The sequence below is a fragment of the Lissotriton vulgaris genome, chromosome 2_1 (genome assembly GCF_964263255.1).
Source record: "Lissotriton vulgaris chromosome 2_1, aLisVul1.2, whole genome shotgun sequence".
Lineage (NCBI taxonomy): Eukaryota > Metazoa > Chordata > Amphibia > Caudata > Salamandridae > Lissotriton > Lissotriton vulgaris.
In genome coordinates this window covers 402215237-402241289 of record NC_141687.1, presented here as the reverse complement: position 1 = coordinate 402241289, position 26053 = coordinate 402215237, and the positions used below count along the sequence as shown (strand labels likewise).

Here is a 26053-nt window from a genome sequence, read left to right as displayed (position 1 = left end):
TCTATCAAGTGTGCACTGTATTCAGCTGGCACTGCAGCCAGGGCCATTAACACTAGTGTGATGTTAAGGAGGCAGGCATGGTTACGAATTTCAGGATTTAAGCCAGAAATACAGATAAGTTTGCTCAATCACCCCGTTCACCCAGATTTCTTGTTTGGGCCTTACGTTGGCACAATTCTTGAGAAGATCAAAAAGGACACAGAGACGGCTAAGTCTATTGGGGCCTTGCAGTCTCAACAGTTTAGAGGGGGTTCTTTTCGTCGCACAGGTAGTAGAGGGCCGTCGAGAGGGCAAACATCTCAGCAAGCACAATACAATAAAGGTGGTGCACAGACCACCTTTAACGAGAACAATAGAGGTGGATACCGTGGTAACCGCACCAAAGGCAGAGGACGTGGAAATAATAACACCAGGTCCTCAGCAAATACCAAACAGTGACGTCTTGTCACTGCCCCCGGACCATGTAACACCGGTCGGGGGACGACTCCAGCAGTTCCTGCCGGTCTGGGAAGGCATTACCACAGACAGGTGGGTGAGGCAACCTATCCAGTACGGGTATTGTTTAGAACTGACATCCACTCCACCCGACATACCCCCCCAAGACACCATCCTATGTCCGCAGAGCACATAAACTTATTACAGCAGGAAGTGGCCAGCATGCTGCAAAAAGGGGACATAGAACTGGTGCCTCTAGAGGAGCACGGTACTGGGGTGTACTCTCTCTATTTCTTAGTCCCAAAGAAGGACCAGTCTCTCAGACCCATTCTGGATCTGAGACCCTTGAACCTATACATCCTTTCAGAACATTTCCAGGTGCTGACTCTGCAGCAGGTCCTGCCATTGCTCAGTCAGGGGAATTTTCTGGCAACTCTGGATCTGAAGGATGCCTATTTCCATATACCCATACATCAGGCACACAAGAAATACCTCAGGTTCACCATACAAAACCAGCATTACCAGTTCAAGGTACTACCCTTTGGGATGACCACTGCTCCCAGAGTGTTTACCAAGTGCTTGGCTACAGTGGCAGCACACCTTCGGAGACAACACATTCATGTCTACCCTTACCTGGACGACTGGCTTGTGCAAGCAAAGTTGGCCCTGCAGTGCGCCAGCCACGTGTCCCGCACAATTCATCTCCTGCACAGTTTGGGATTTTCTCTGAACTATCCCAAGTCGCATCTTCAACCCGCTCAAGCACAGCAGTACCTGGGAGCGACATTGGACACTGTGACAGCCACAGCCCAGCCAAACTCTGTGCGAATCGACGGCATGCAACTGCTGATTCGCAAATTCAGACCACAACACTCACTACAGGCGTGAGTGTTTCTGCAGTTGATAGCCATGATGGCCTCCTGCATATTCATAGTCCCGCACGCGAGACTGCACATGCGTCCGCTCCAAGAGTGTTTGGCACGACAGTGGAATCAGGCTCAAGGACAATTGAAAGACCTAGTGTTGGTGACCGGTCGTGCGTACAACTCTCTGCATTGGTGGAATCCACGCAACCTTTGCAAGGGACGACCGTTCCAAGAGCCTGTACCACAAATAGTGCTCACGACGGACGCATCCCTTCTGGGGTGGGGGGCGCATCTCCTTCATTACACAGTGCAGGGACTATGGTCGGATCAACAGAAGAAGATGCACATCAATCTGCTGGAATTGATGGCAATCTTCATGGCGATGAAGGCTTTCAAGATACATCTGTGCAACAAGGTCGTGTTGCTCCGGACGGACAACATGACGGCCATGTATTACATTCAGAAGCAGGGAGGTACTCACTCTCCACAGTTGTCACAATTGGCACAGAGTATGTGGAAATGGGCCATTCAGAGGAACATTTTCCTCATGGCGGAGCACCTCCCGGGCCAGGACAACCAGATGGCGGATCTGCTCAGCAGGCACAGTCATCAGGTGCACGAGTGGGAGATTCATCCATCGGTGCTGCACCGTACTTCCGGCAGTGTGGGCATCCAGACATCGACCTGTCCGCCACACACGAGAACGCAAAATGCCCAAACTTCGCCGCCAGGTTCCCACACCCGGGGTCTCAGGGCAATGCGATATGGATGAACTGGTCAGGCAGATTTGCGTACGCTTTTCTGCCGGCCCCACTCATTCCTCTGGTGGCACGGAAACTCAGACAGCACTCGATGACTCTCATCCTGGTTGCTCCAACGTGGGCGAGGCAAGCATGGTACACCACGTTCCTGGAACTTTACGTGGTGCCTCATCAAAGACTGCGCTTTACACCCAGTCTTCTCACTCAGAGCCATGGCGAAGTTCAGCACCCAGATCCGCAACAGTTAAACCTTGCGATATGGCTCCTGAAGTCATAGAATTTGGGTATCTGAATCTGCCTCCTGATTGTATGGACATCATTAAGGAGGCACGACGGCCTACCACTAGGGCCTGCTATGCTGCCAAATGGAAACGTTTTGTCATTTACTGTTCCAGCCGTGACATAAACCCGCTAGCTGCATCGACACAGGACATTATTTGTTACCTGTTCCATTTATACAGATGCAATCTGGCATACAGTTCTATACGTATTCATTTGGCGGCAATGGCGGCTTACTTACAGAACAGGAAATGCCTTTCACTGTTCAGAGTGCCAGCAATAAAAGCTTTTATGGAGGGACTCAAACGAGTCATTCCATCCAGAAGGCCACCTTCACCGGTCTGGAATCTTAATGTGGTTTTGACCAGACTGATGGGACCTCCTTTCGAACCTCTCCACTCATGTGAGATACAGTTCCTAACGTGGAAGGTTGCCTTCTTAGTAGCGATCACGTCGCTGAGACGGGTTAGCGAGCTGCAAGCCCTAACCATTTAAGAACCTTTTATACAGGTCCACGCAAATAGGGTAGTACTACTCACTAACCCTAAATTCATGCCCAAGGTATTGAACTGCCAGTTTTATTCCCTAATCCAGACTCGGTGGCAGAAAGATCACTGCACACATTGGACGTCAAAAGAGCCCTCCTGTACTATATAGACAGGACGAAGGATTTCAGGAAGACTAAACAACTTTGTTGCTTTTTCACCACAGCACAAGGGCAAACCCATTTCCAAATCAGGTATAGCCAGGTGGATTGTTAAGTGTATTCAGATTTGTTATCAGAAGGCTAAACGCACACTAACAGTCCCCCCCAAGAGCGCATTCCACACGCAAGCTAGGGGCATCCATGGCTTTCCTGGGTAACATTCCATTGGAGGACATATGTAGAGCAGCCACATGGAATAACATACATACATTCACCAAACACTACTGTGTTGATGTACATTCCAAGCAGCAAGCTGCTGTAGGACAGTATGTTCTAAAGTCCCTCTTTAAGGCTGCTGCAGCTGGCTCGGGCAACCACCGCTAAGGGAGAAACTGCTATTTAGTCTATGCACAAGATATGAATTTAGCGGCCCTCATGCCTCGAACGGAATATGCTACTTACCAGTATGCATCTGTTCTTGGCATGTAGGGCCGCTAACATTCATATCGCCCGCCCATCCTCCCCGGTGCCTGTCGCAGCTGTAGCAATCAGAATTATTTATAAAGCATGGTCATCAGGTATCGTATTGGACTCCATCTCTGCCACAATGGCGAAAAACAATCTAAGGATGGAGATGATGCCCATGCGCACTGTAGTCCAGGGGAGGAGCCACCTATCTCGTGATACTTCGAAGACTCTTCCAGGACAACAAGGTGCAATCATCCGGACCCAACACTAGGCGGCGATCTATGCACAAGATATGAATGTTAGCGGCCCTACATGCCAAGAACAGATGCATACTGGTAAGTAGCATATTCCTATTTGGCTGGCGAGGGATTGTTTTTTTTTTCCTTGATGCCACTTGCAGGAGTCAACTTTGTACCATAAATTGTTTATGCCAATCCTACTCGACAAGCACCCACAGTTTAATTTGCTTTTCCCAGTTACTTTTGTATGACCCAACTAAATCCAAACATTTCAGGCAGTGCAATTCACATTTTAGCTGTTTTGGAAGGGCTGGCATAAGGTGCACAGCAACAAGATTAACCTGTAAAGAGTTGCTACGTCATATGAAGTCTGACCTTTGTCTTCTTCCTCTTTCTATGCCACAGCGGACCACAAGCATGTCGAATTTGACTTCCTCATCAATGGCCAGTTCCTGCGGATGTCGCTGGCCAAGCATATGGATAGTGAGGGCATCTCAACGGTAGGTGGTCTTCAGTCTCAGCAGAAACAAAAGCCTCCCCTTCCCGCTGTACTGTTCCCGTGGTGTCCTTAATGGATAGTATCAAAGTGGTACATCCAGATATTGACGTAGATAACTCCTTCTTAAGTTTCAAATATGTTCCCATCAAGGAAACCTGTTGATGGTGTTCTGTCTGTGTCTACTTCATTTTAATAAAATACTTTCTTATACGTACAACTATGGTTTATTTTCAGGGTTCATTTTTTTGACATATCCTTCAGCTTGTTCATTTGCATTGCTTTTGGTTTATTACTCACCCATCTTCCGCCTTTCTGGGTGATATGTTATTTTCTGTATTGCCTTCTGAAGATTTAACTCTTCGTGTTCTCTCAATCTAAATGGGAATTTTTCCCATGGTATCCAGGTTATTGTTTTTCATTCCATTACCATTTTTGTATTATGCACTGTTTGAATGCAAGTGCTTGTAGACGCAGCAAGGCATAACTATTGAGTATGAAATGTATATTTTTTTTTAAGATGTGTTATGTGTAGTTTTTCAACTTTTTTTTGTCAAGCAACAATTGTGTATGTTACATATTTCTGCTTTGTACTTTTGTGATGATGAAAATAGGTTTTTATAGAGATTGCGATGCCAGTGGTTTCAGGAACCTACGACACAGCCTAAAATGGTGCAGAATGAGAATAGCCAGGATTTTAGCTTTTGCCAATGAAGTGTGATGTAAGGGCCCTGACATGCTGTGACACTTTCCAGTGCATTGGGTCCTTGAGGTATTAAGGCATATTTTCAGAATTTACTTTTGCTCACAGGTAATACAGTTGTTCGTGCCAGATGTTTCTCATGAAAAGAGCTTGAGTGATCATGACCCCTATATAGAATGTTAAACATGCAATGAAATAGTGAGTTACTAGTTTCCTTTTTCACCCACCAAAGCATTTTTGCCCATTCACCCATAACTTTATAAGAAGACTGACTGCTTGTAAAGTTAGACCCATACCTAGATAAACATGTAACAAAAATATAGCAATTGTGATGCCTTTTATCAGGCTTTTTGACCGCAAAAAGAAGGGCCGATGAAATGAGTGGGCATATCCATATTTTCACAGAGTAGTTCCTACATTTTGCTGCTTTACTTTCATACTACTTGAAAAAGGACATATATTGATTTTGGTTCTATTACCTACTTGCGGCGCCATTGGGGGATTTTGTTGCCACATACACAGAATTGTAAGGTCTCGCAACTGTAGCTTGCCACAGTTTTCAAATTATTTAGTGACCCGCATTATAGATATGAAGCCAACTTCCTGACCAGGCCATGCCGAGAGATGAACCCCTATGTTCATCTCTGGTGCACTGGTTTTCTATTTTGTCATATTGCATATTGTTTTTGGTTTGTTATCCTACATGTCATATGCTCCTTTAGTTGTGCAAGTACATGAGGCAAGCTGTAATTTTATACTAGCATTTGACGAAATGCTCAAACATGATTATTCTCTTTTGACACATTATGACAGTGCTTTCAATAGAAATGGCATCCACTGAGACAGTTCCTCTGCAGATGCCACCGCAAATGCCTCTAGTAACAATAATAGAAATGCAACAAGCAGAAACTACTAACAGTACTAGTAGAAACTATTGAAGAAGTAGTATCCATAATTTTCATTGATGTTACATCTTATGTATGATATTGGTAAGTTGTGATGTCACAACTAGAGCACTAATGGAAAGATGAACATAAATACATTCTATTGCTTTGTTACCCATGGTATTCTTAAACTTTTACTAAAACTACCAGTGTTAATAGTGCCTGTCAGAATTAAAAATTGATGTTCAGTTTGAGAGTGACAAAAGGAAAATGTTACTTACCTTGTAAACATCTGCTCGTATTAGACAGTTCACATGGTTACTCCAGTATTGGAACTTTCATAGATTCTCATAGCTTGTATCCTTCCCCGTCGTCTGGATGGGAGTCCCCGGTAAATAAAAAATACCATAGAAATATGTACAAAAAAAGAAAAAGTCCTAGAGTCAAGTCAGAAACACTTTATTCGATTGTTTTAAAATCATAAAAGTATGCTACAGAACAATATTCAATCATACAGACAAGTTTTTAAAACAAGTTAAAAAGTTAAAAAGTTACTATACACATGAAAAATTCATATAAAAATCATCTTTGCAAAACATATTTACAGTGATCACAATCTTATGATCCCTTAGCGGTATTCAGATTATAAATACAGTACAAAACTAGAAAATCTTTACAATTTTAAATACAGGAGATGCTAGCCGCCTGGGGTAAAGTGCAAAACGTGCCGTTCATGAATTCATATTTGGTACAAACTCAGGGTTACATAAAGAAAGGCCATTTATTCAATACAAGCAGTTTAGGTTACATTAATTATTTGATTTTAGTCTTGCTTGCTTTGACCGGATTGACATAGTCAAAAAATTTGCTACCCCGTACATTACTACTGGAGTTTCCATAAGTTGTAAGTACAATAGGGCTGGTTTAACCTGCACGAAACCTCTCAGAATTGGTTTAATATATCTTTCCCTCCCGTTCTTATAAAAGGGACAGAAGAACAAGAAATGTAATATATCCTGATCTGAGAAGTAGTCGCATTTGCAGGGAGCATTTTCGTGAGGCTTACACCATTTTTCAAATTCACCTAGCAAAAAATGTGCTTGATTAAAACGAAGTTTGGTGAGGACCCACCTATGAAAAGGTTTATTTACTATCGTTAAATAGGATTACATAGATAGCGAAGCAATCGTCATATAGTGGGCCCTAACAGTTGGTTTTACAATTTCGATAGCCTCTCGCTCTGAAACCTTTTTCTCAATATAGTTTTTCTTTACCCAATCAATGTCCTCTCTCATAATGCTCTCGGGGTATGTATATAACTCCGGACGGCCTAAATATTCTGCTGCAATTTTAATGTATTGTAGCCACCCGATCTTAGCCACGTTTTCTCTCCCCATGCAGTCCCTAATAATCATATGGTTTAAAATTTAAAGCTGGATTAAGCCATATCCTAATCCATGACAGTAATGGGGCCAGAGTCAAAGAGTCCTCAATGTACCCTATCCCCAGTTCCATATGTACGGGAAAGGCTGGGGTGGATTTTGGGAGGCCCAGTAGGGATCGCAAAAATATGTTTTCTTCTCTTTGTATGTGGTCCAGATTTTTATAACCCCATATCATGGCACCATACCTTGCAATGGACAGTGTTTTAGCTTTATAAATTGCTAATATAGCCTCAGGTGGCTTACCACCCAACCTTTTAGCAAAGCCTAGGATGGCGGCAGCCGATCTTTTTACTGCCGCAGCCTTACTTTTAATTTGTGGAGCCCATGTCCCATTCTCATCGAACACCACACCTAGGTAGGTAAAAACTTTTACTTTAGATAACACTGAACCATTACAGGTAAGGGTTTTCATACCATTTTTGCGACTACCTACAGCCATAACGTGGGATTTCTCAATATTAACTGCTAGATCCAAGCCTTGCATAAAAGCCCCAAAAGAATTTAAAAGTCGTTGTAAACCATTTGGGGTTCTAGCCAGCAATACCGTATCGTCGGCATAAAGTAAAACCGGCATTAAGGAGTCACCCATACGTGGTACATCAATGGAGGCCATTTCCAGGGTCTTTCCCAGAGAATTAATATAAAGTGAGAAGAGCATTGGTGCTAAAATGCACCCTTGGCGCACCCCCCTTCCTGATTTAAAAAAGGCAGTGCAATTTCCCTCTTGTGACATACGTACTGTTGCCCTCAGATCACTATGCAGTTGTGCCATAAAATTCACCAGTGCTTGGTCTAACCCCAGTTCCAGGAGTATTGTCCACAGCTTTGACCTGTTGACTAGGTCAAAGGCTGTGGACAAATCCATAAAAGCCAGATACATCATACCCTTTGACGCTACAGTGTATTTGCCCAGGGTAAGGAGTAAATTAAGGCACTGATCCTCTGTGCCTCTCCCGGCACGAAAGCCATACTGGGCTTCACACAGAATGTCATTATTTGTCGCCCAGGTTGAAATTCTTTCCAAAATAACTTTACCCAAAATTTTAAAAGAAGAATCTAACAAAGAAATGGGTCTGTAGCATCTAGGGTCTCCCCTTTGACCCTTCTTAAAAATAGGAATTATAACAGACTGCGACCAAGTAGTTGGTGCTTTTGTACCTTCTAAGCTAATGACATTGAAGACATTAGTGAGAACCACTGCCCACATGCCCGAATTTGATTTAAACATATCGGCAGGTACGCCGTCAGGGCCAGGGGCCTTCTTTCCTGCCGTGTCCTCTATTGCCTTCTGCACCTCTTTGATGGTGAAACTGGCCAAAACCTCTTCTGTTTGAAGCAGTATTGGATCTAAGGGGTCTGTAGCAATGTTGCTACCATAGATGTTTTGGAAGTGCTCCAACCAATCTCGTTCCGCAATATTCACTTCTTTTTTTTTTTTATTTCAAAAGTTTTTTATTGGTTGTTACAGCATAGACATATATAAAGCAAGTCCATTAGTGTAATATGAGTCATAAATTTACGAATCAAAATTACTGTACGCTACAGTACATCATAGTAAATGTCAGTACAAAAGTACAACAGTAGAGCACGTATCACATACTCACAACAATTCAGTAACAGACATTGTATTTCAACAGCATTTTACTCATTCATGAAGGACAATTATTTACGGTGGCTAGGAGTGCAATGAAGGCAGTCGGGCAGCATATGTTGGTGGGTCGTGGACGGTGTGTGGGCCCATCTAAGGTGGCTTACGTGTCGTGAAGTAGTTATCAAGAGTCGACCATAGTTTTCTCGTGGCAGGACGCCACGGTGTCTGAAGGAGTGTAATATTGTCTGCTCCACGTAAGCTAATTATCCAATTTAACCACCCTGCGTAGTTGGCCTTGCTGGTATCTTTCCAGTTGCTGAGGACTGTCTTAACTGCAGCCGAGAGGAGGAGGTCAAGTAATGCCCTATCATCTGCATCAAGGGATGGGTCCTGGGTGAACCCGAAAACTAGGTAAGGGAGCTCTTTCACCGGTGAGATGTGGAATAGCTTTGAGATCAAGTCGAATATATTCTCCCAGAATTGCGCCACGCAGTCGCATTCGAGGATGATGTGTGATAAGTCACCCTCCGCGCGGTTGCAATTCCAGCAAAAGGCATCTGGGGAGAGGTTGTGTGCAAATTATCGTGCAGGGGTCCAGAAGGCTTTGTGTAAGAGCCAGTATTTTGTCTGTGATAGTGTAGGGCTGATTTTGTGTCTCGTGCAAATGAAAGGTTATTCCAGAATTGTGTGATTGGGGCAGTAAGGCCAGATTGTTGGGGACGGCTGAGTTTATAGAGAAAGGAAACCTGGTGTCCTAGTCTGTTTAGTCTGGCAAGGTATGGTGGGAGTGAGGGCGGTGTCGGGTAGAGTTTAAGTTTGGACAAAGCCGTTTTTACGTTTAGGAAGTTATAGAATTCAATTGGTGCAAGATCGTATTTGATTTGTAGGTCGCTGAATGGAATAGGGTATTCCCCCGCGTACAGCTGGTGTGGGAACAGTATGCCTTTTTTGATCCATGTCTCGTTGTGCATGGGCTTGCCCTTGTACAGAATGTTACGGTTGTCCCAAAGGGATTCCCATCGTGAGCCCCGGATGTTGTTTTCTAGGAGTCTATCAAACTTTAGGAGAGCAGATTTTGTGTTATGAAATATCGATTTAGAATGGGTCAGTTTGTTCAGGTTGGATGAGAGGGCCGCGCTAGGGGAGATACCGTTAAGAATTTGCTCCTCAATTTCTAGCCATACTGGGGTGTATTCAGGTGAGGGAGCGAGCCAGTGAGCTCCTTGTTTGGCTAGGAAAGCGGTCTCATATCTCTTAAAGTCTGGTAAATTGACCCCTCCCGCGGATTTGTCTAAGCGAAGCTTTTTTTTGCTGATTCTTGCCCTTTTCCCTTTCCATAGGAAATTAGAGATGGCCATGTCTAGTTTGTGATAGAAGTCTGGTGTGAGGGTTAGTGGGAGCATAGATATGAGGTAATTAACTAGAGGTGAAATCATCATCTTGATGGTTTCCACCCTACCCCACCAAGTGATGAAACGGGGGGGACCACCCCTCTAGTTGCGTCTTGATTTTATTTAAAGTGATTTTTTCATTTCGATGGAGGGTCTCCGTGAGGGAGTCACCAAACTCGATACCTAGGTACTTCACAAACTCTGGTTGCCAACATAGCCCTGAGTCTCCCAGCACCTCTTTGGTGGTTAAAATATTGAGTGGTTTGACCTCAGATTTATCCCGGTTGAGTTTGTATCCTGAATGGGAAGAGTAACTATCTATGGTGGACATTAGTGCAGAGATTGAAGATTCTGGTGATTCCGTTACAATCAGGATATCGTCCGCATAGGCGGCGAGTTTGACGCACTTATCCCCGAATTTCACACCTTTGATGTTATCATTTTTTTTTATATGTGCAATTAGGGGCTCCATTGCCAAGAGGAAAAGTGAAGGGGAGAGGGGGCAGCCCTGTCTAGTCCCTTGTTCTAAGGGAAAGGCGTCCGACAATGAACCATTTATAGCAATGCGTGCGGAAGGTGACCGGTATAGGGCCATAACCAAATCAGTGAAAGTTTCTCCCAGATTAAAGGCGGACATGCAGCTCTTGAGAAAAGACCAGGAGACTCTGTCAAACGCCTTCTCTGCGTCGAGGGTAATGGCTACGGCCTGGGCTGCGAGCATTTTGGCTTTTTCAATGACGTGACAGAGGATCCTCGTATTATCGTTAGACATGCGCTGTTTCATGAAGCCTACTTGTGATGTGCTGATTAGCTTTGGGAGTTGTAAATTTAGACGTGTGGCGAGGATCTTTGCATAAATTTTGCAATCTAAGTTAATTAGGGAGATTGGCCTGTAATTTTTGGTTAGCAGAGGGTCTTTACCATCTTTAGGTATGACTATGATGGTAGCTTCGCTCATGGAATTGGTAATACTTTTTGTTACGCTAAAGGATTGGAATAGTTTTAGGAGAGTTGGGCTCAGGGAGTTTGTGAGTTCTTTATAGAAGCTGGCTGAGAACCCGTCAGGACCCGGTGCTTTCTTACATTTAAGCGTCTTAATGGACGCTGATATTTCCTGAAGGGTAATCGGAGAGTTCAGTGTGTCCTTATCAGTACCGTTTAGTTTAGGAAGACCCAGTGAGGTCAGGTACCCGTTACACTCTTCCGAGTCAAAGTCTAGGTTATTTTTGTACAAGTCTTGGTAAAATGATTTGAACGTATTAAGAATTAGATTCTGCTTTGTTTGGATGGCATTGTTGCTATCTTTAACTGAGGCAATGTTGAATTGCTTATTTTTATGTTTTAGATATGACGCTAAGATCTTCCCAGCTTTGTTGCCCTCACATGTTCTTAGAGCCTTAAACTTATTGATCCAGACCCCTGCCCTTCTGCTGAGTATCGAGTTGTATTCATATTTGAGTTTGGTGAGGTCGTTTAAAATCTTCGAGTTTTGGAGATCTGCTATATGGGCGGTTTCCAGCTTTTTGATGTTGTCTTCCAGAGTGGACAAGTCTTTGTTTAATTTTTTGTTAGTTTGAGCTCGGATGCCTATTATTACTCCTCTCAAAGTGGCTTTGAGTGCCTCCCAAACACTCACTATGTCTGAGTCGGGGGTGTCATTATGTTTGAGGTAGTCAAGGATGGCCTCCTCGATTTTTCGTTTGTTTTCTGGCTCGGAGAATATTTCGTCATTGAATCTCCATCTTTTAGGGGGGAGAATGGAACTGGAACCCACTAGTTTGGTCTGTATGCTTGAGTGGCCGGAAATCAATTTAGGGGCAATACTGGTTTCTTCGATGAGGTGGGTGAATGGGCTATTAATGAGGATATAATCTATCCTCGAGTAGGAATTATGAGGAGGCGAGTAGAATGTGTAATCACGGCCATCAGGGTGTTGGAGTCTCCATGAGTCGTGTAAGTTGAATCTGGAGCGTAGGCGGTGTAAACTAGTATGTGAGCGTGTGGGGTGGTAGGCGCAATTCGAGTGTCGATCGGTGATTGGGTCTAGTGGCAGGTTGAAATCGCCCCCCACAATTAGTAGTTCTCCCTGGGGAATACAATCTAGGGTCGGGGCTAGTGAATCCCAGAACTCTGGATCGTCATTGTTGGGGCCATATATGTTTAAGACATGGATATGATCTTCGTTTCTCTGAAGGTGTGCCATGACGAAGCGGCCGTTATCATCATGAGTGTGTGAAACTACGGAGATGTTGGATTTCTTAGCTATTAGTGTGAGAACCCCCCTCTTTTTGCCAACTGCTGGGGAGCAAAGGTTGTGAGATATCCAATGTTGGTTTATAAAGACAGCATCATCCTTTGATAGTTTAGTCTCCTGCAGGAGTAGAATGTCACCCTTGGATTTTTCCAGATAATCTAGAACTTTTCTCCTCTTGACCGGATGGTTGAGACCTTTGACATTGAGGGAAACAATGTTAAGGCCCTCCGAGATGGATGTATTACGAGTCATTGTTTACTATGGTGTCGCTCTAGTTCTGGTGTATTATTGTTGAAGAGTACGTTAGAGGGTGGTAGGTGTGTGATGAGTATGAATGAGTAAGCTGCTTCATTGGATCTGTTCTGTCTCGCGTGTAGTGCTGTTACAATGGTGGTGTTAGAGCAGACGCATTTCGGGTTTGTAGTGAACATGGTACTGGAGGCTATTGCTGTGGATAGGCTAGTAGCACAATAGGTTAGGTCACCGCATGTGTTCTGAGAGGGCCCCCATGAAATATCGGAAAGCAGTCCTTTTGCTGACATACAGTTGAGAAAGAGCATTAACCTCAAATAGAAAAAGCATGCTGAAACAAACCACATTTTTCCTCCCCCTTTCCCCCCCCCTTGCCCCATTCCCCCTCCCTCCTCCCTCCCTCCCTCTACTACCCTCTCCCCTCCCCCCTCCCTTCTCAACAGAACTTGGGAACTGCGACGGCATTGCCATCCATCTGCAGCGCAGGAAGGAGTTAGACTGATGGATGTAATAGGGAACAGGTAATTAACCATATTGGATAGCTGTAAGAGTGGATGTACAGGTGACCACGGTATGAACACTGGGCGGTCTTACCTGACGGAGTCGATCAGAATCAAAGCATCAACAGAAACTGAAAACAGAAGAGACAGCAGAAAGTTCGGCTGCTCAGGGTTGAAGATTATTTCAACTAACTATTTACCATAGGCGATACTGAACAATGAGAACATTTTGCACTTCAAATTAGAGGCTTGAAATTGTTCCGTTAGAGTCACCCATGACCAGAACCCGAGTTTATATTTTCTTGCGAGTTGGTCTTCCGTTTGTTTGAAGAGCCATTGGACAAGTCCATGTTCTGCGGTGGAGAGTCACCGATGAATTGCGCCAGTGCATTGGGGTCCGTGAAGAATTTCGGTTTGCCGTGTATGGTGATCCTGAATTTCGCCGGGCCAACAAAGGAGTATTGAATGCCTTTTGATCTAAGTTTTTCTCTCAGGGCCAGGAAGCCTTTCCGGACTTCGAGTGTGTCCTTTGAGTAGTCCTGGGTGAAAGTTATATTATGGCCTTCCCAGGAAATTTTGTGATTGCGTCTTGCGAATTGAAGTATAGCTTCCGTATGTTGGTACCTTAGTGGTTTGCATATCAGTGGACGCAGGCCTCTGTATCCATGAGGGATGTAGCTAGGAACTCTGTGGGCTCTGTCGAGTTCAAACTCATGGTGGAAGGAAATCCCTGTTATCTTCGGAATCCAAGCTTCTAGAAAGTCCACGCAGGAATTCGCATCTTTCTCCGCATTCTCTGGGATTCCAAAAATGCGCACGTTGCCCCTTCTGTTCCTGTCCTCCAATTCCGCCACCTGGCGTCTAAGTTGGGCCGTTGATCCCTGGAGTTGCTGTATGGAAGTGGATGCAATATTGGATTTGTCTTCTAAGTCACTAATTCTCTGTTCCGCTTCATCTATGCTTTTGTGTACAGAGCTCATGTCAGCTCTAATTGCAGTAAGTTCCAGCTGCATAGAGTCTGTGTTGGATTTGGTTGATTTTGCTAGGTCGTGTACCTCTGCCAGTTTTTTCAGGATTACCTCTAGGGTACTGCTGACGTCTGCCCTCGATTTAATAGGAGAGTCTGATAATGAGGGTTCCGGTTTTACCTTTTTGTTGTTCTTCTTCTCATCCCTGTCCGACATTTTGCAGGAGGGTCGTGTGTGGAGGACACTATTGCGACGGCCTTCCAGTTTGCGAGAAAGGACAGGGTGGTCTGAAGGATGTCAAAGCGCTGGTCGAGTTAGGTCGTCTAACAGAGATCTCAATATTGTGATCTTAAAGCTCAGAGATCTAGCAGATGGTGTCGGTGCGTTCAAAATAAGGTTCAAAATAAGGTTTGGGACACTTGCGCTGGACCTTTGGCTTTCAATTGCTGGCTTACAATTTGAACGTGCAGAAAGCTATCAGCCTCAAATGATATAGTGACTAATGCTGGTTAGTGTTCATATGACACGCTCTGCTTGTGGCTGTACTACCATTTGTGGCTGCAACTCCAAAAGATAATGTGTCATTAGATTATGCCACCTTGGGTCTGCAGGACTGATTGAGCAAACTTCCCATTTGTTTAAAGTGCACAGAGCACTATTATTGCATCTCTTTCCCGTTTTTCGCGCCGAAAAAAAGGTGGAAAATTGAGCAGAGTCGCCATCTTGGGGTCAGGCGCCAGTGAAGGAAGGTTCTCACTATTTTCGGCTGTATCGCCGCTGAAATTGCGCTCTCGCTACCAGGGGCACCCTTCAGGAAGGCGTAGGGCAGAGACACTGTGCCATTTGAACATTCCGCTGGGCTTTAGCAACTGTATTAGCGCTTTTATGGAGATTTACTTGCAAGGTAGCTGGCGGGCGGCCATCTTATGGACAGGCAGGCGGGCACACGGAGTTACTGGCAAGCTCGAACCACGCCGATAAGCTCAACAATTTTAAAAACTGTGAGCATACATTGACCGGCGCCTCCCTCAAGGCTCACCTTCTCTCCGTGTGCGAGTCTCTTAGGTCCGCCGCTTTCCGCCAGGAGACGTGCAGGCTGACAGCGCTCCGCTCCGCTCCGTGATCAGTGTCGTGGCAGCATGTCAGCAAAAAGGTGCGTCCGGCCGATATTAAGAGCCGAGCTTCGCACCGAGCGTGCCTTAGAGGTTCTAAAGCCCTGCTCCGCGGTGCATGCGGGTGAAGAGGTGTTTTTCTGCCCCCGAAAATTGGTGAGATCGCTCTCCTGCTCGGCAGAGAACAGGCTAGGCAGCCATCACCAACGCCGTCCAAGCCACGCCAATATTCCAATAAGTCCAATATTCACTTCTAACGGTGCATTTTCAATCCCGCTAAATAAGGGGGTATTAACAATTTTCCAAAATTTGGCACTGTCCTTCAGGGTGGCTTTGTCATATAGATCTTCCCATGCATTTTTTTAAATTTCGTTTTTACGTCTTTGGATGTTTGGCTTATACTCTTGCCTTTTACTGGCCACTTCCTGCTTATCACTTGGGGTCTTGTTTAGGGCTTTATGTAATTCCCTATGGGATTTGGAGCATTCTTTGTCGAACCATCCCATAACCCTTTTCTCCTTCTTTTTTGTGCTACTTTTGAGGTCGTCCGATACTTGACAACAAATTTTTTCAAAGGACTGGATTATATTCCCCTCATACCTAGTAGGTCCTAGACATCATCTCACTTTGTAGCATATCCACCTCTTTTTGTAAAAAAGACCAAATAAAGTGAACAGCCAATCGGAACAGCCTCACCTCATAGAACATTCCTGAGAGAGCCTCAGATTTTCTACCGCACGTTGTGCAAGGGAGTCTCCACTCAGCCCTGCTAAGTTTTTCTTCTTCTACAACTACTTTTTTCATCTCAACTCTTCAAAAATCTTCATGTCTGACACGGAAAAGAAGGCTCTTTTCAAGGCTTGTTCCACCTGCTCCAAAAAGCGACTTTATGTGGAGGACAGATGTAGAGACTGTATTTGTTTGTATCCGGACCATAGAGCTACTGACTGTAAGATCTGTTGGACATCCTCAACTAAGATCTTGCGGGACCGTGAGGGACGTCTGCTCTCTTGGCTTTAGCAATTAAAGTCATGAAAAGATCCTGTTTCAAGTGACAGTGATGATACCTCATCTGTGACTTCGTCGAGGAAATCACAAAAAAGGGGTAGGTCTTCGCCTTCTACTTCTTCAGACCCCCCTTCCAAAGCCTTACAAATGACCTCCGATAGGTCTGATAGGTCTGACAGGCATAGTCCCATCAAATCTCACTGAGGTGTAAAGGAGAGGGAAGGACTTGCTGTTGATGTGGCACCTGTGAAGAAGACAAGCCATGGGTCTTCTGCTTCTTCTGCGCCTTCTGAGAAGCCAAAAACCTTTAAAAAAAACTACTTCTGTCCCACTTCAGTTGAAAGCTGACAAAAAAGTTTGCTCGTCGACAACGATTGCATCAATACCGTCGATAATGGCTTCCAAAATATTACCGGCGCCGACTTTGGCTCCGTCGATGGGCTCGTAGGCGAGAGTTTCCTCGTCTCCATTGGCTTCGTCGACGTCGACGCCACACACAGAGGTACCTTTTATGCTGTCGTCGACGTCTACTTTGACAACTTCCATGTCGACAAGGATGACGACAGCATGATGTCGACGGCGACCACTACGACGTCGACCGCTTCCAGCCTGATAATGACGACTCTCTTGACGACCGTCCCTGTCGACGGTGGCTCTTCCCTCGATGATGGTTCAAACATCGGCGGCTCCGTCGACGATACAAAATGTGGCAATTTCTATACGGAGACGTCGCATTACTCCGGAAAGGACTTCTCCAAGGAAAGTGACACCCCTGCCTCCTGCTCCTCTTTTGGAAGAGGAGTTTTCTGAGGACGACGACTGTCCTTATGGTGATGCAGATAGTCCATCTCAGCTGCATGTTAAATATCAGGACTCAGATTCTGAGGAGTATTACATGGAGCAGCAACAGTATGTGCCACAATCCAGATCTCCGGATCAATATCAGCAGGACATGGTCTGCATGCCATCTTCCCTCATTACAGATCTGCAGTTCATGCTTTCGGATTACAAGAAGAGGTTTCCAACTCAGTCCTCTGCCCAAGAAACAGGGTAAGTGCCTCAAACTCCACTTTTTCGTCCGGTTACACCTCAGCCTCCTCAAATCTAATGCCGGAGTTACCAGAGCCACAGCAGAATGTGGTCACAGTCCAGGACGACACATCTGATGATGGCCAAGGCACTTCAACTATTCCTGACCTGGACAGGGAATGGGATGAATACATTATTCCGGACCCCGCCTCTCCCGTTGCTGATCAGGTGGATTCTCCTCCAGCTGATATTGGAGGTTTTCACAATTTTATGGAGAGGGCTTCTAAATATTTCGATCTGCCCATTCCAACAGTGCAGTCGGAATGTTTTTTATATGACTTCAAAGAACCATACATGAAGTCTGTTCGCTGTATCCCTATCGTGGGGCATGTCTGGTATGAGGGGCTAAAAGTTATGAAGTCGCCGGCCACTGTTATGCCTGTGCTTCCTTGTCTGGAAAAGAAGTACAAAGCTCCAGATCATAGCCCTGCTTGTCTGGTCAGTCAGCTGAAACCAGATTCACAAGCGGCCCAGAGAAAATCAAAAAATCCGGCGGTACCTCTTACCACGCCATCTGATAAAGAGGGAAGACGGTTGGATAATGCTGGGAATTGGTTCTCTTCCATGTCCAGCCTCCTGGTCAGAGCGGCCAATGCCTTGGCTATTCTTGGACGGTATCATCGCCAGATGTGGTGTGATCTGTCTCCATATCTGGACCAGCTGCTCGGAAAAGCTAAAGCCGATGCTAAAAAGATCTTACAGCAGGGACCAAGAACATTATCCGAAATAATTGACTGTGCAATGAACATTGCCACTACAGCTTTCCACTCTCTCGCTTGGGCAGCAGTCCGACGACAAGGCTGGCTTCTCGCCACTTGGTTCTGGCCAGAAGTCCAGAACAAGATCCTGGATCTTCCCTTCGACTGTGAAATGCTCTTTGGGAAGCACATATATGATGCACTGCAAGACCTAAAGAAAGATACGGAAACTGCAAAGTCCCTTGGGACACTTCAATACGGCAAGGTTCCTTTCCGTGGAGCGAGAGGTAGAGGTTTTTCATCATACAGAGCTGGATGCCAGCAACAGCACTATTCCTCTTACTCGCAGCCTTCTCAATCTTACAGGCAGCAATATTCTCAATGGAAAAGCCAGTCGTCGTCTTTCTCTAGATCATCCTCTAGAGGAAGGCAATGGCGCCCGGCGAGGAATTCCTTTAAGCGCCAGTAGCGGCTTCCTGGGTCTTCCTGCTGTTACTTTGTCCCCTGTAACACCAGTGGAGGCAGGATAGCTCAATACTTCCACAACTGGCAACTTATAACATCAGATCGGTGGGTTCTCAATATTGTTTTGTCAGGCCATACTGTGGAATTTCAACATCAACCACCATTCAAAGCCCTTCGCTCCAGCAAATCCAAACATCTACACCTTCTATGTCTAGAAGCCCACCAACTACTTCTCAAGGGGCGAAAGAACCAGCTCCCCTATGCCAGCGGGGAAAAGGATTCTATGCCTGATTCTTCCTTGTCCAAAAGACTGTAGAAAAATGGCGCCCAATTTTAGACCTGAGGGAGCTAAACACCTATCTCATAAAACTCTCTTTTCGGATGGTCTCCTTACAGGACATCTTACGGCTCCTCAATCCAGGAGATTACATGGCCACCCTGGATCTCGAGGCCCATACTTCCATGTTCCGACTCTGGTGGCGCAGTGGACAAATGTGTCCACTGTAGGGGCCTGTGTTCGACCTCATGGTCACCGGTTCTAATCCCGGCGGGTCCACTCAGTCTTTCATCCATCTGAGGTTGATAAAATGAGTACCATTGAGTTGGGTAACAATATGCATCTGTTCTTCAGCGCCTTGAGACCTTCGGGTGATACGTGCGCCTTACAAATGTACATGTTATGTTATATATTATGTTTCCACCCAGCCCACATGACGTTTTTACGCTTTACAGTAGCCAAGAGCCTCTTTCAATTCAAGGTCCCTCCTTTCGGACTCAGATACGCACTGCAAATTTTCACAAAGGTCCTAGCCCTGGTCGCAGCGTTTCTCAGGAAACAGACACTCCAGGTTTTTCCACACCTGGAAGACTGGCTGGTGAAAGCTCAGTCTCATCACGCAGAAGAAGATGCTGTCTGAGTTCGCACTCAGCTCTTCCGTCACCTGGGGCTTCAGCTCAAACGGAAAAGTCAGTCCTGTGCCGGGCCAAGTTCCTGGGATCCATTCTGGACAAGACTTGTTGCAAAGCGTTCCCGTCAAACGAAAGGCAAACAGGAATGATGGCCTCTGCCTGTCAGTTGCAAAAAAGGTCACTTTCAGTTCACCTCTAAAAGTCCCTTCTAGGGTCAATCTCGTCCTGCATTCCCTTGATTCCACATTGCAGGTTGCGAATGCGCCCACTCCAATAGCAACTGGATTTACAGTGGTACAAAGCAGAAGGCTCTTTCGAAGACAAGATCACAATAACTCAGACTGTGAAAGACGCGGCCAGCTGTTGAACAGTCAGAGACAATATGTCTCCGGGTCTCACCTTCAGGGTCACCACAGCTCCTCTAATAATTACAACAGACGCCTCTCTAGAAGGCTGGGGAGCAGTCTTACAAGACCTTCAGGTGAGCGGCCGCAGGCTGCCCCAGCATAGCCTTCTCCACATCAATCTGTTAGAACTCAGGGCACTTCATCTGGCCTTACAGGCCTTCCTTCCGCGAATCCGACCATCCACTGTCATGGTCCGTACGGACAACACGACGGCCATGCATTATGTCAACAAGCAAGGAGGAACAAGGTCTCGTCCTCTATCCAAAGAGGCTCAGGAGATTTGGGAATGGGCTATCCAAAAGAAAATATCTCTTACGGAGCATCTTCCAGGTGCCCTCAACAAGACAGCAGACTCGCTCAGTCGCCTCAAGTCGGTGAGCCACAAGTGGGAATTAGACCAAGACACTCTGGAAAGGATTTTCAGTCTCTCGGGTACTCCGTCCATAGATCTTTGCCAATCCAGAGAACAGGAAATGCCAACTTTACGCAAGCAGGGAGCACCATCCGAGTTCATTGGGGAATGTGCATGCGATGGCCTGGTTAGGCGCCTTTGTTTACGCTTTTCCTCTGATTCCACTAATTCCCAGACTTCTCAGGAAGCTCAAGATGGAACCCTGCAAGGTGATTCTAGTGGCCCCGGTGTGGCCTTGCCAGTTTTGGATTACGGAGCTTTTCCTTTGCTCCCTGGATCGTCCAATTCATCTGCACCCAATTCCTTCTCTGCTGACGATGTCCCAGGGCCAAGTGGTACATCTGGATCCGAACTCGCTTCAGTTATCAGCTTGGCTCCTGAGCACCGAGAATTTCAGAATCTAAATATCTCGCCAGTGTAGAGAGGTGCTAGCTCATGCCCGAGCACCAAGTACAAATAAGACCTATCGCTTGAAATGGAAGTGTTTCTGCCTGTGGTGCTGGAAAGTGAACATTCATCCTTACTCTTTTGCTCCATCAGATTCTGCCATAAATTTTGGCATTGGTTAAGTCGGGTCTCGCTCACTCCTCTATCAAGGTGCACTTGGCAGCCATTTCTAGATTCAGACGAACTTCTTCTGAACCTTCCCTCTGGTCAGCAAGGATCGTAAAACAATTTAGTTTTCCGACCAGTTAGACCTCCACCACCTCTGTGGCAGCTTAACTTAGTCATTACTCAACTCATGAGGCTACCTTTTGAACCAATTCATAGGGCAGACCTTAAATTCCTCTCATGGAAAGTGGCCCCGCTCCTCGCCTAAACATCGGCCTGGAGGGTAGGTGAACTTCACGCGCTCACTATCCAGGATCCGTTCTTGCAGTTTAAAAAGGAAACTCTGATACCCAGGGTTAGCTCTCCACGGAGTACTGCCCTTTACACCTAGTGACCTTCCCCTCCTCCCTTTAGGAACAGCCCAGTCTACTTTTTGTTGTCTGTAATTCCTAGGGCTATGACTGCGGCTGGACCTTCCACGCACCCTTCCAGAGTGGTAATCGCAGCCCTATTGGATCACCATTGATCCTCTTCTCCCCTCCATTTGCTATAACTTTCATAGGTTCACATGCGCCCACCCTCCTCCCCTGGGAAAGCTCAGCCTCTAGCATCTTCTGTTATACTGTTACACAACGGCTACGGAAATCTGAGGCTCTCTCAGGAAGGTTCTATGGGGTGAGGCTGTTCTGATTGGCTGTTCATTTTATTTGGTCTCATTTACACAGAGAGGTGGATATGCTACAAAATGAGATGAGGCCTAGGCCATTTTCTCTTTTTGTACATATTTCAATGGACTCCCATCCCGGTGACGGGGAATGATACAAGCTATGGGAATCTATGTAAGTTACCAATACTGGAGAACCAAAGTTACAGGTAAGTAACTTGTTTTCTTACCCTCAACCAGACTGGGGGTCATGGATGATGCTGTAGCGGTTTGCAACTGGCTCTCCCCATGCTCTCTTCCTGGGTGTTGCCTCCTAAGGAGCAGCCCTGAGGTTTGGATTGTAGGCCTAGTTATGTTTTTTTTTTAAAGCATTTTCTCCAGCATATCATCCACCTGTGGTCCAAAAAGGTGTTCCCCATCAAATTGGGTGTTGAGGTATGTCGAACCTCCAGTTTAAAGCCTGAGACTCAAAGTCAAGAAGCCTGTTTGCGGAGGCAGTGTCCATAGCATCTAGGGCACGGTGTGGATTTCTATTGGCAATGATTTTCCCATCCTTCATCTAATTACTCACATTTTCTTGTGGGCATCTGGGGCGTGCTTGGAGTGCCTCCATCTCCTCTTGCTGCTGGGAAATAGTGGAATAGTATTCCTCTGTATATTAAAACCACCATGAATCACATACATTCTGGAAAGCCCTTAAAACCTGGCTTTTTTCAGTTTAGTTTCAGGGTTTTTGTTCTGTCAATGTAGTTTTTAGCATGCTTTATACATTTTATTTCATTTTATTTCTTATCTCGGACTGGGGTGTACGCTGTGCCTTGGCTAAAGTCCTCTTTCTGGCAGTATGTGAACTACCAGTGAGTCTGGGGTAGCTGGCCTCTAATATAAAGGATGTCAGTAGAAAAAGTTTTATATTCCTTTTCAACTTTAGCCCTGAATGGGTCCTCAAAATTATCAGGTGCTAAATTCATCATACCCTTAAGCATGGGTAGCAACTGTACACTGCTTTGGTGATGGTCTCCACCAAGAAGTCATCCTCCGCCTTTGACACGCATGGTGACTTTATGGTGTTCAACAGCTCCCTGTTGCTGTAGTATCACCTGGCATGGATGGTTTAACTGGGTATGGCTCCCCGTCTTCGTCCTCGGGCAGACCAAATTTGAAGCCGTCTCATGGGTCATCTCCACCACTTGCATCGATGGGCTGGTCATATGGATCCCCTTCCCCATAGGTGGCTTCCTGGGACTGATAAAGAATGTACTGACCCCCTCCAGAGTGCTAGCAGTGGTGAATGTAACCTTGGTGGTGGTGTGTGTGGCTGTGGTAATGGTGAGCATGTGTGCATGCTTGTGTGGGGAGGTTGTGGCGGAGTATTTATTTCAATCCTTCTTTTTCTTGTACGCTGGCATCGACGTGTCTCATAGTCCAGTACCTCCTTGAAAGTCGGCCTCCTCTTTTTAGAAATGGGAGACAACATGGAAACTGGCCTTGGCTGAGGTGGCTCTGCCAAACCCTGCCTGTTTCATGATGAATTAAAAGCCACTTTTGCCTGGTGTCTCATTCCTCTGCAAGTCTCACAAGAATGGGAGCATCAGTGGTTTTGGAGGTCAGGGCCAGGGTGGGAAGACTGTGTTTGAGTCTCCGCTTCTTCTTTGAGTCCAACATCGGATGCACAAATTTCAGTTCCAAAGGCAGATGCTTGCTTCCTTTGAGCAGATAAGATGTTGAGGTGGGGCATGATTCCAAGCCCCGTAGAGAATGGTGTCTCGACTCAGAAGCTTTATCTCAGTGCTAACCGGAGCCTGAGGGCGGTGGTGGACTAGAAGCCTTTTTGTTGGCCGGTGCTGTGCTATTTATGGGTGGAAAGCACAGGCCTTGGGGTTTTCTTTGTGCAGGATCCTGCTGGCTTTGACTCCGAAGGGTGTACCTCTTCTTTCTCGGAAAGTGCTCAAGCACACGATCTCTGAACTGGGCGTACGCTGAGCTGCTGGTATTGCAGAGGTTCCCACCAACCCTTTTTTCAACATCAGTGGGGTCCTGTTCTCCTAAAAAGGTCTAAAGTGCCCATCACCTTTCCCTCTGGTGATGCACTATTGTCTTGCACTGGAAGACGAGACAGGAATTTGCTTATCAACTCCTCTTGCTTAGGAGAGATTGAGGTTACAGACCTTCTGGTGATCAGGCCACCAATACTTCTTATTACAGTGGAGCAGAATCAGAAAAGAGAATCGGTGCGCCCCATCTGCTGACATTCTTCAAGGCCAAGTCCTTGTAACAGAAAAGAATTAGGATAGGACTGGGAGCCTTGTAACTCTGCGTCAAAACGATCATCTGTGTTAAAAATTGTAAATAGCTACCCCTTAATTGTTCTCTTTCACTAGAATCGCCAAAGTAAAGTGAGGCCTGAAGTCGCAGAAAGCAATTGTTTTGAACTCTGAACTGTAGCTTAACACTTCCAAAGCCAATGGCGGAAAAAACAGTTTAAGGGCGGAAACTGTGCCTATGTGCATTGTCGACTTAGGAATTACTCAGCACCCTGTGACTCCTTTGAAGAAAAACAACTTGTGATGTCCAAACCCACCACAGAATGGCAGAAGTATGCAAAGCATGTGCATCTGCAACTACAAAGATAAGTTACAGTTCGAGGCATGTGGGCCGCTAAATTCATATCTTGTGCATAGATCGCCGCCTAGTGTTGGGTCCGGATGATTGCACCTTGTTGACCTGGAAGAGTCTTCGAAGTATCACGAGATAGATGGCTCCTCCCCTGGACTACAGTGCGCATGGGCATCATCTCCATCCTCAGATTGTTTTTTTCCACCATTGGGTTCGGATGTGTTCTGTGACTCTAGTTCGGAACCTATAGGAAAAACTTGTTTTCTTCAGGCCAAAAGGCCTTTTTAAGCGTCGGTATTGTAGTTCGTTCGGTTCTAAGTTGACTTATCCGGTTCCCGGATACTTGAGCACGTGTGCTCCCAGCTTTTTAGGCCCGTTCGAAGATTGACATCGACGATGGAATTCCAGGCCCCGTTTAAACGTTGCCCACTCTGTAACGCGAAGTATCCTCTCTGACGTGCACCCGGTGTGCAACAGATGTCTGTCTCCAGACCACGACGAGGGGAGTTGCTTGGCCTGTTCGAAATTCAGGTCGGAAGAGGCGCTCGCTCTTCGACGAGAGGCGAGGCTACCGGCGCAGAGAACGTCGGATGTGGAGGATATCTTCGATGCTGGGGACGACGAGGGCCTTCTAGAGGAGGAACCGGAGCACTTCTCCGACCCGGCCTCCTGTCAAGAATCTTACTACGGAGAAGAGGTAGACGATGAGAACATCGAAGACGATGGGGCGGTTGAGGTAAGAGACAATGGTATGGCAATTGGAGCCGCAGAGGGCGGCTCCAGCGATTAGCACGACCCGGCTGAACCCTCTGGGGTCGAAAGTGACACTGTCTTGTCAAAGGCTCAGGTCGAAGCATCGCCGGAAGGCCTTAGCCAAGATCTTTATGCTCATTCTACAGCCCCGCAAACTGGCCCGGCTAAGAATATTTCAGAGCCTTCGGTGGGTACACCTTCGAAAACGAAAACGAAACTGACTAAAGACAAATCGAAACCGAAACAGAAACTGGTCAAACCAGTATTCGTTTCGCAAATCCTTGTTCCATCGGATCATAAGAAGGCTCGGAGTGTCATTGTCCCTCGGGGGTCACAAAAGGGTGCCAACCCGAAGATCGGCACAACCAAAAAGGTGCCAAAGGCCCAAGGAGACCGAGCGGTGTCATCTAAGGCTGCCCTCGGGGGCGTGGACACTGAAGACGGACTTGAGTCGCAGCCGCCCCCTCAGCCCGAATTCATACAAGTTGATGCTGGTGAAGGTTCTCGAAGACAAACACAAAATGGCCGCTTTGGAACGTGACGCATCAAGCCGCGGCCATTTTGGGAATCCCAGTGCAACACCTGGCTTGAAGTTGGCGACGGCGTGAAAAAAGCCAAACAGCCATCGGGACCTCCACCTATAGTTTTTGGACTGCCTCCGACTACACGACCTAAAACTTCTAAGCCGGCACAGGGCACCGACCCTGGTAAACTGATGTCGAAAATTAAGGGAACGACCGACACTCCTGAAGGCGTCGGTTCCACTCCACCTTCTTCTGAAAAATCAAAGAAGTTGTACATTGACACTGCAACCGGAAGACTCACCCTTTTCAAACGGAAGATCTTGCCGGAGAATCCAATGGAATCCTATCAAATTCCACTTGAAAGGAAAAGAGACTCTGCTTCCTCGCCGGTTCTTTTCGAGCCCGTCAGGCCTTATGGACAAGCATTTACACATTCTCCCCCACGCACTGAGGATGGTGGGGGGATGACCAAAATGACGAACAATTCAATTATCCTGATGCATCTAATCAGGACGATTCGCAGGATGTGCTAGACGATCAAGGCACGGCGGACACCCAGTCTTACCAAGTAAGACAGCCCCTGCAGAGGGTACTGCGGCCTTCAACGCTTTGATTGAAAGGGCGGCGTTGAACCACGATGTGGTCATGCATGCAGAACCAGTTGAG

At 46.2% G+C, this 26053-nt stretch overlaps 1 protein-coding gene across 1 annotated transcript in view; it reads left to right on the top strand.

The window, feature by feature from the left end:
* Nucleotides 1-26053, top strand: part of WDR12 (WD repeat domain 12) — a 285666-nt gene that overhangs the window by 68334 nt on the left and 191279 nt on the right. The window contains exon 3 of the mRNA XM_086955270.1: nucleotides 4100-4194. Coding sequence (XP_086811396.1) covers nucleotides 4100-4194 — 95 coding nt within the window. The remainder of the gene's footprint in view (nucleotides 1-4099; nucleotides 4195-26053) is intronic.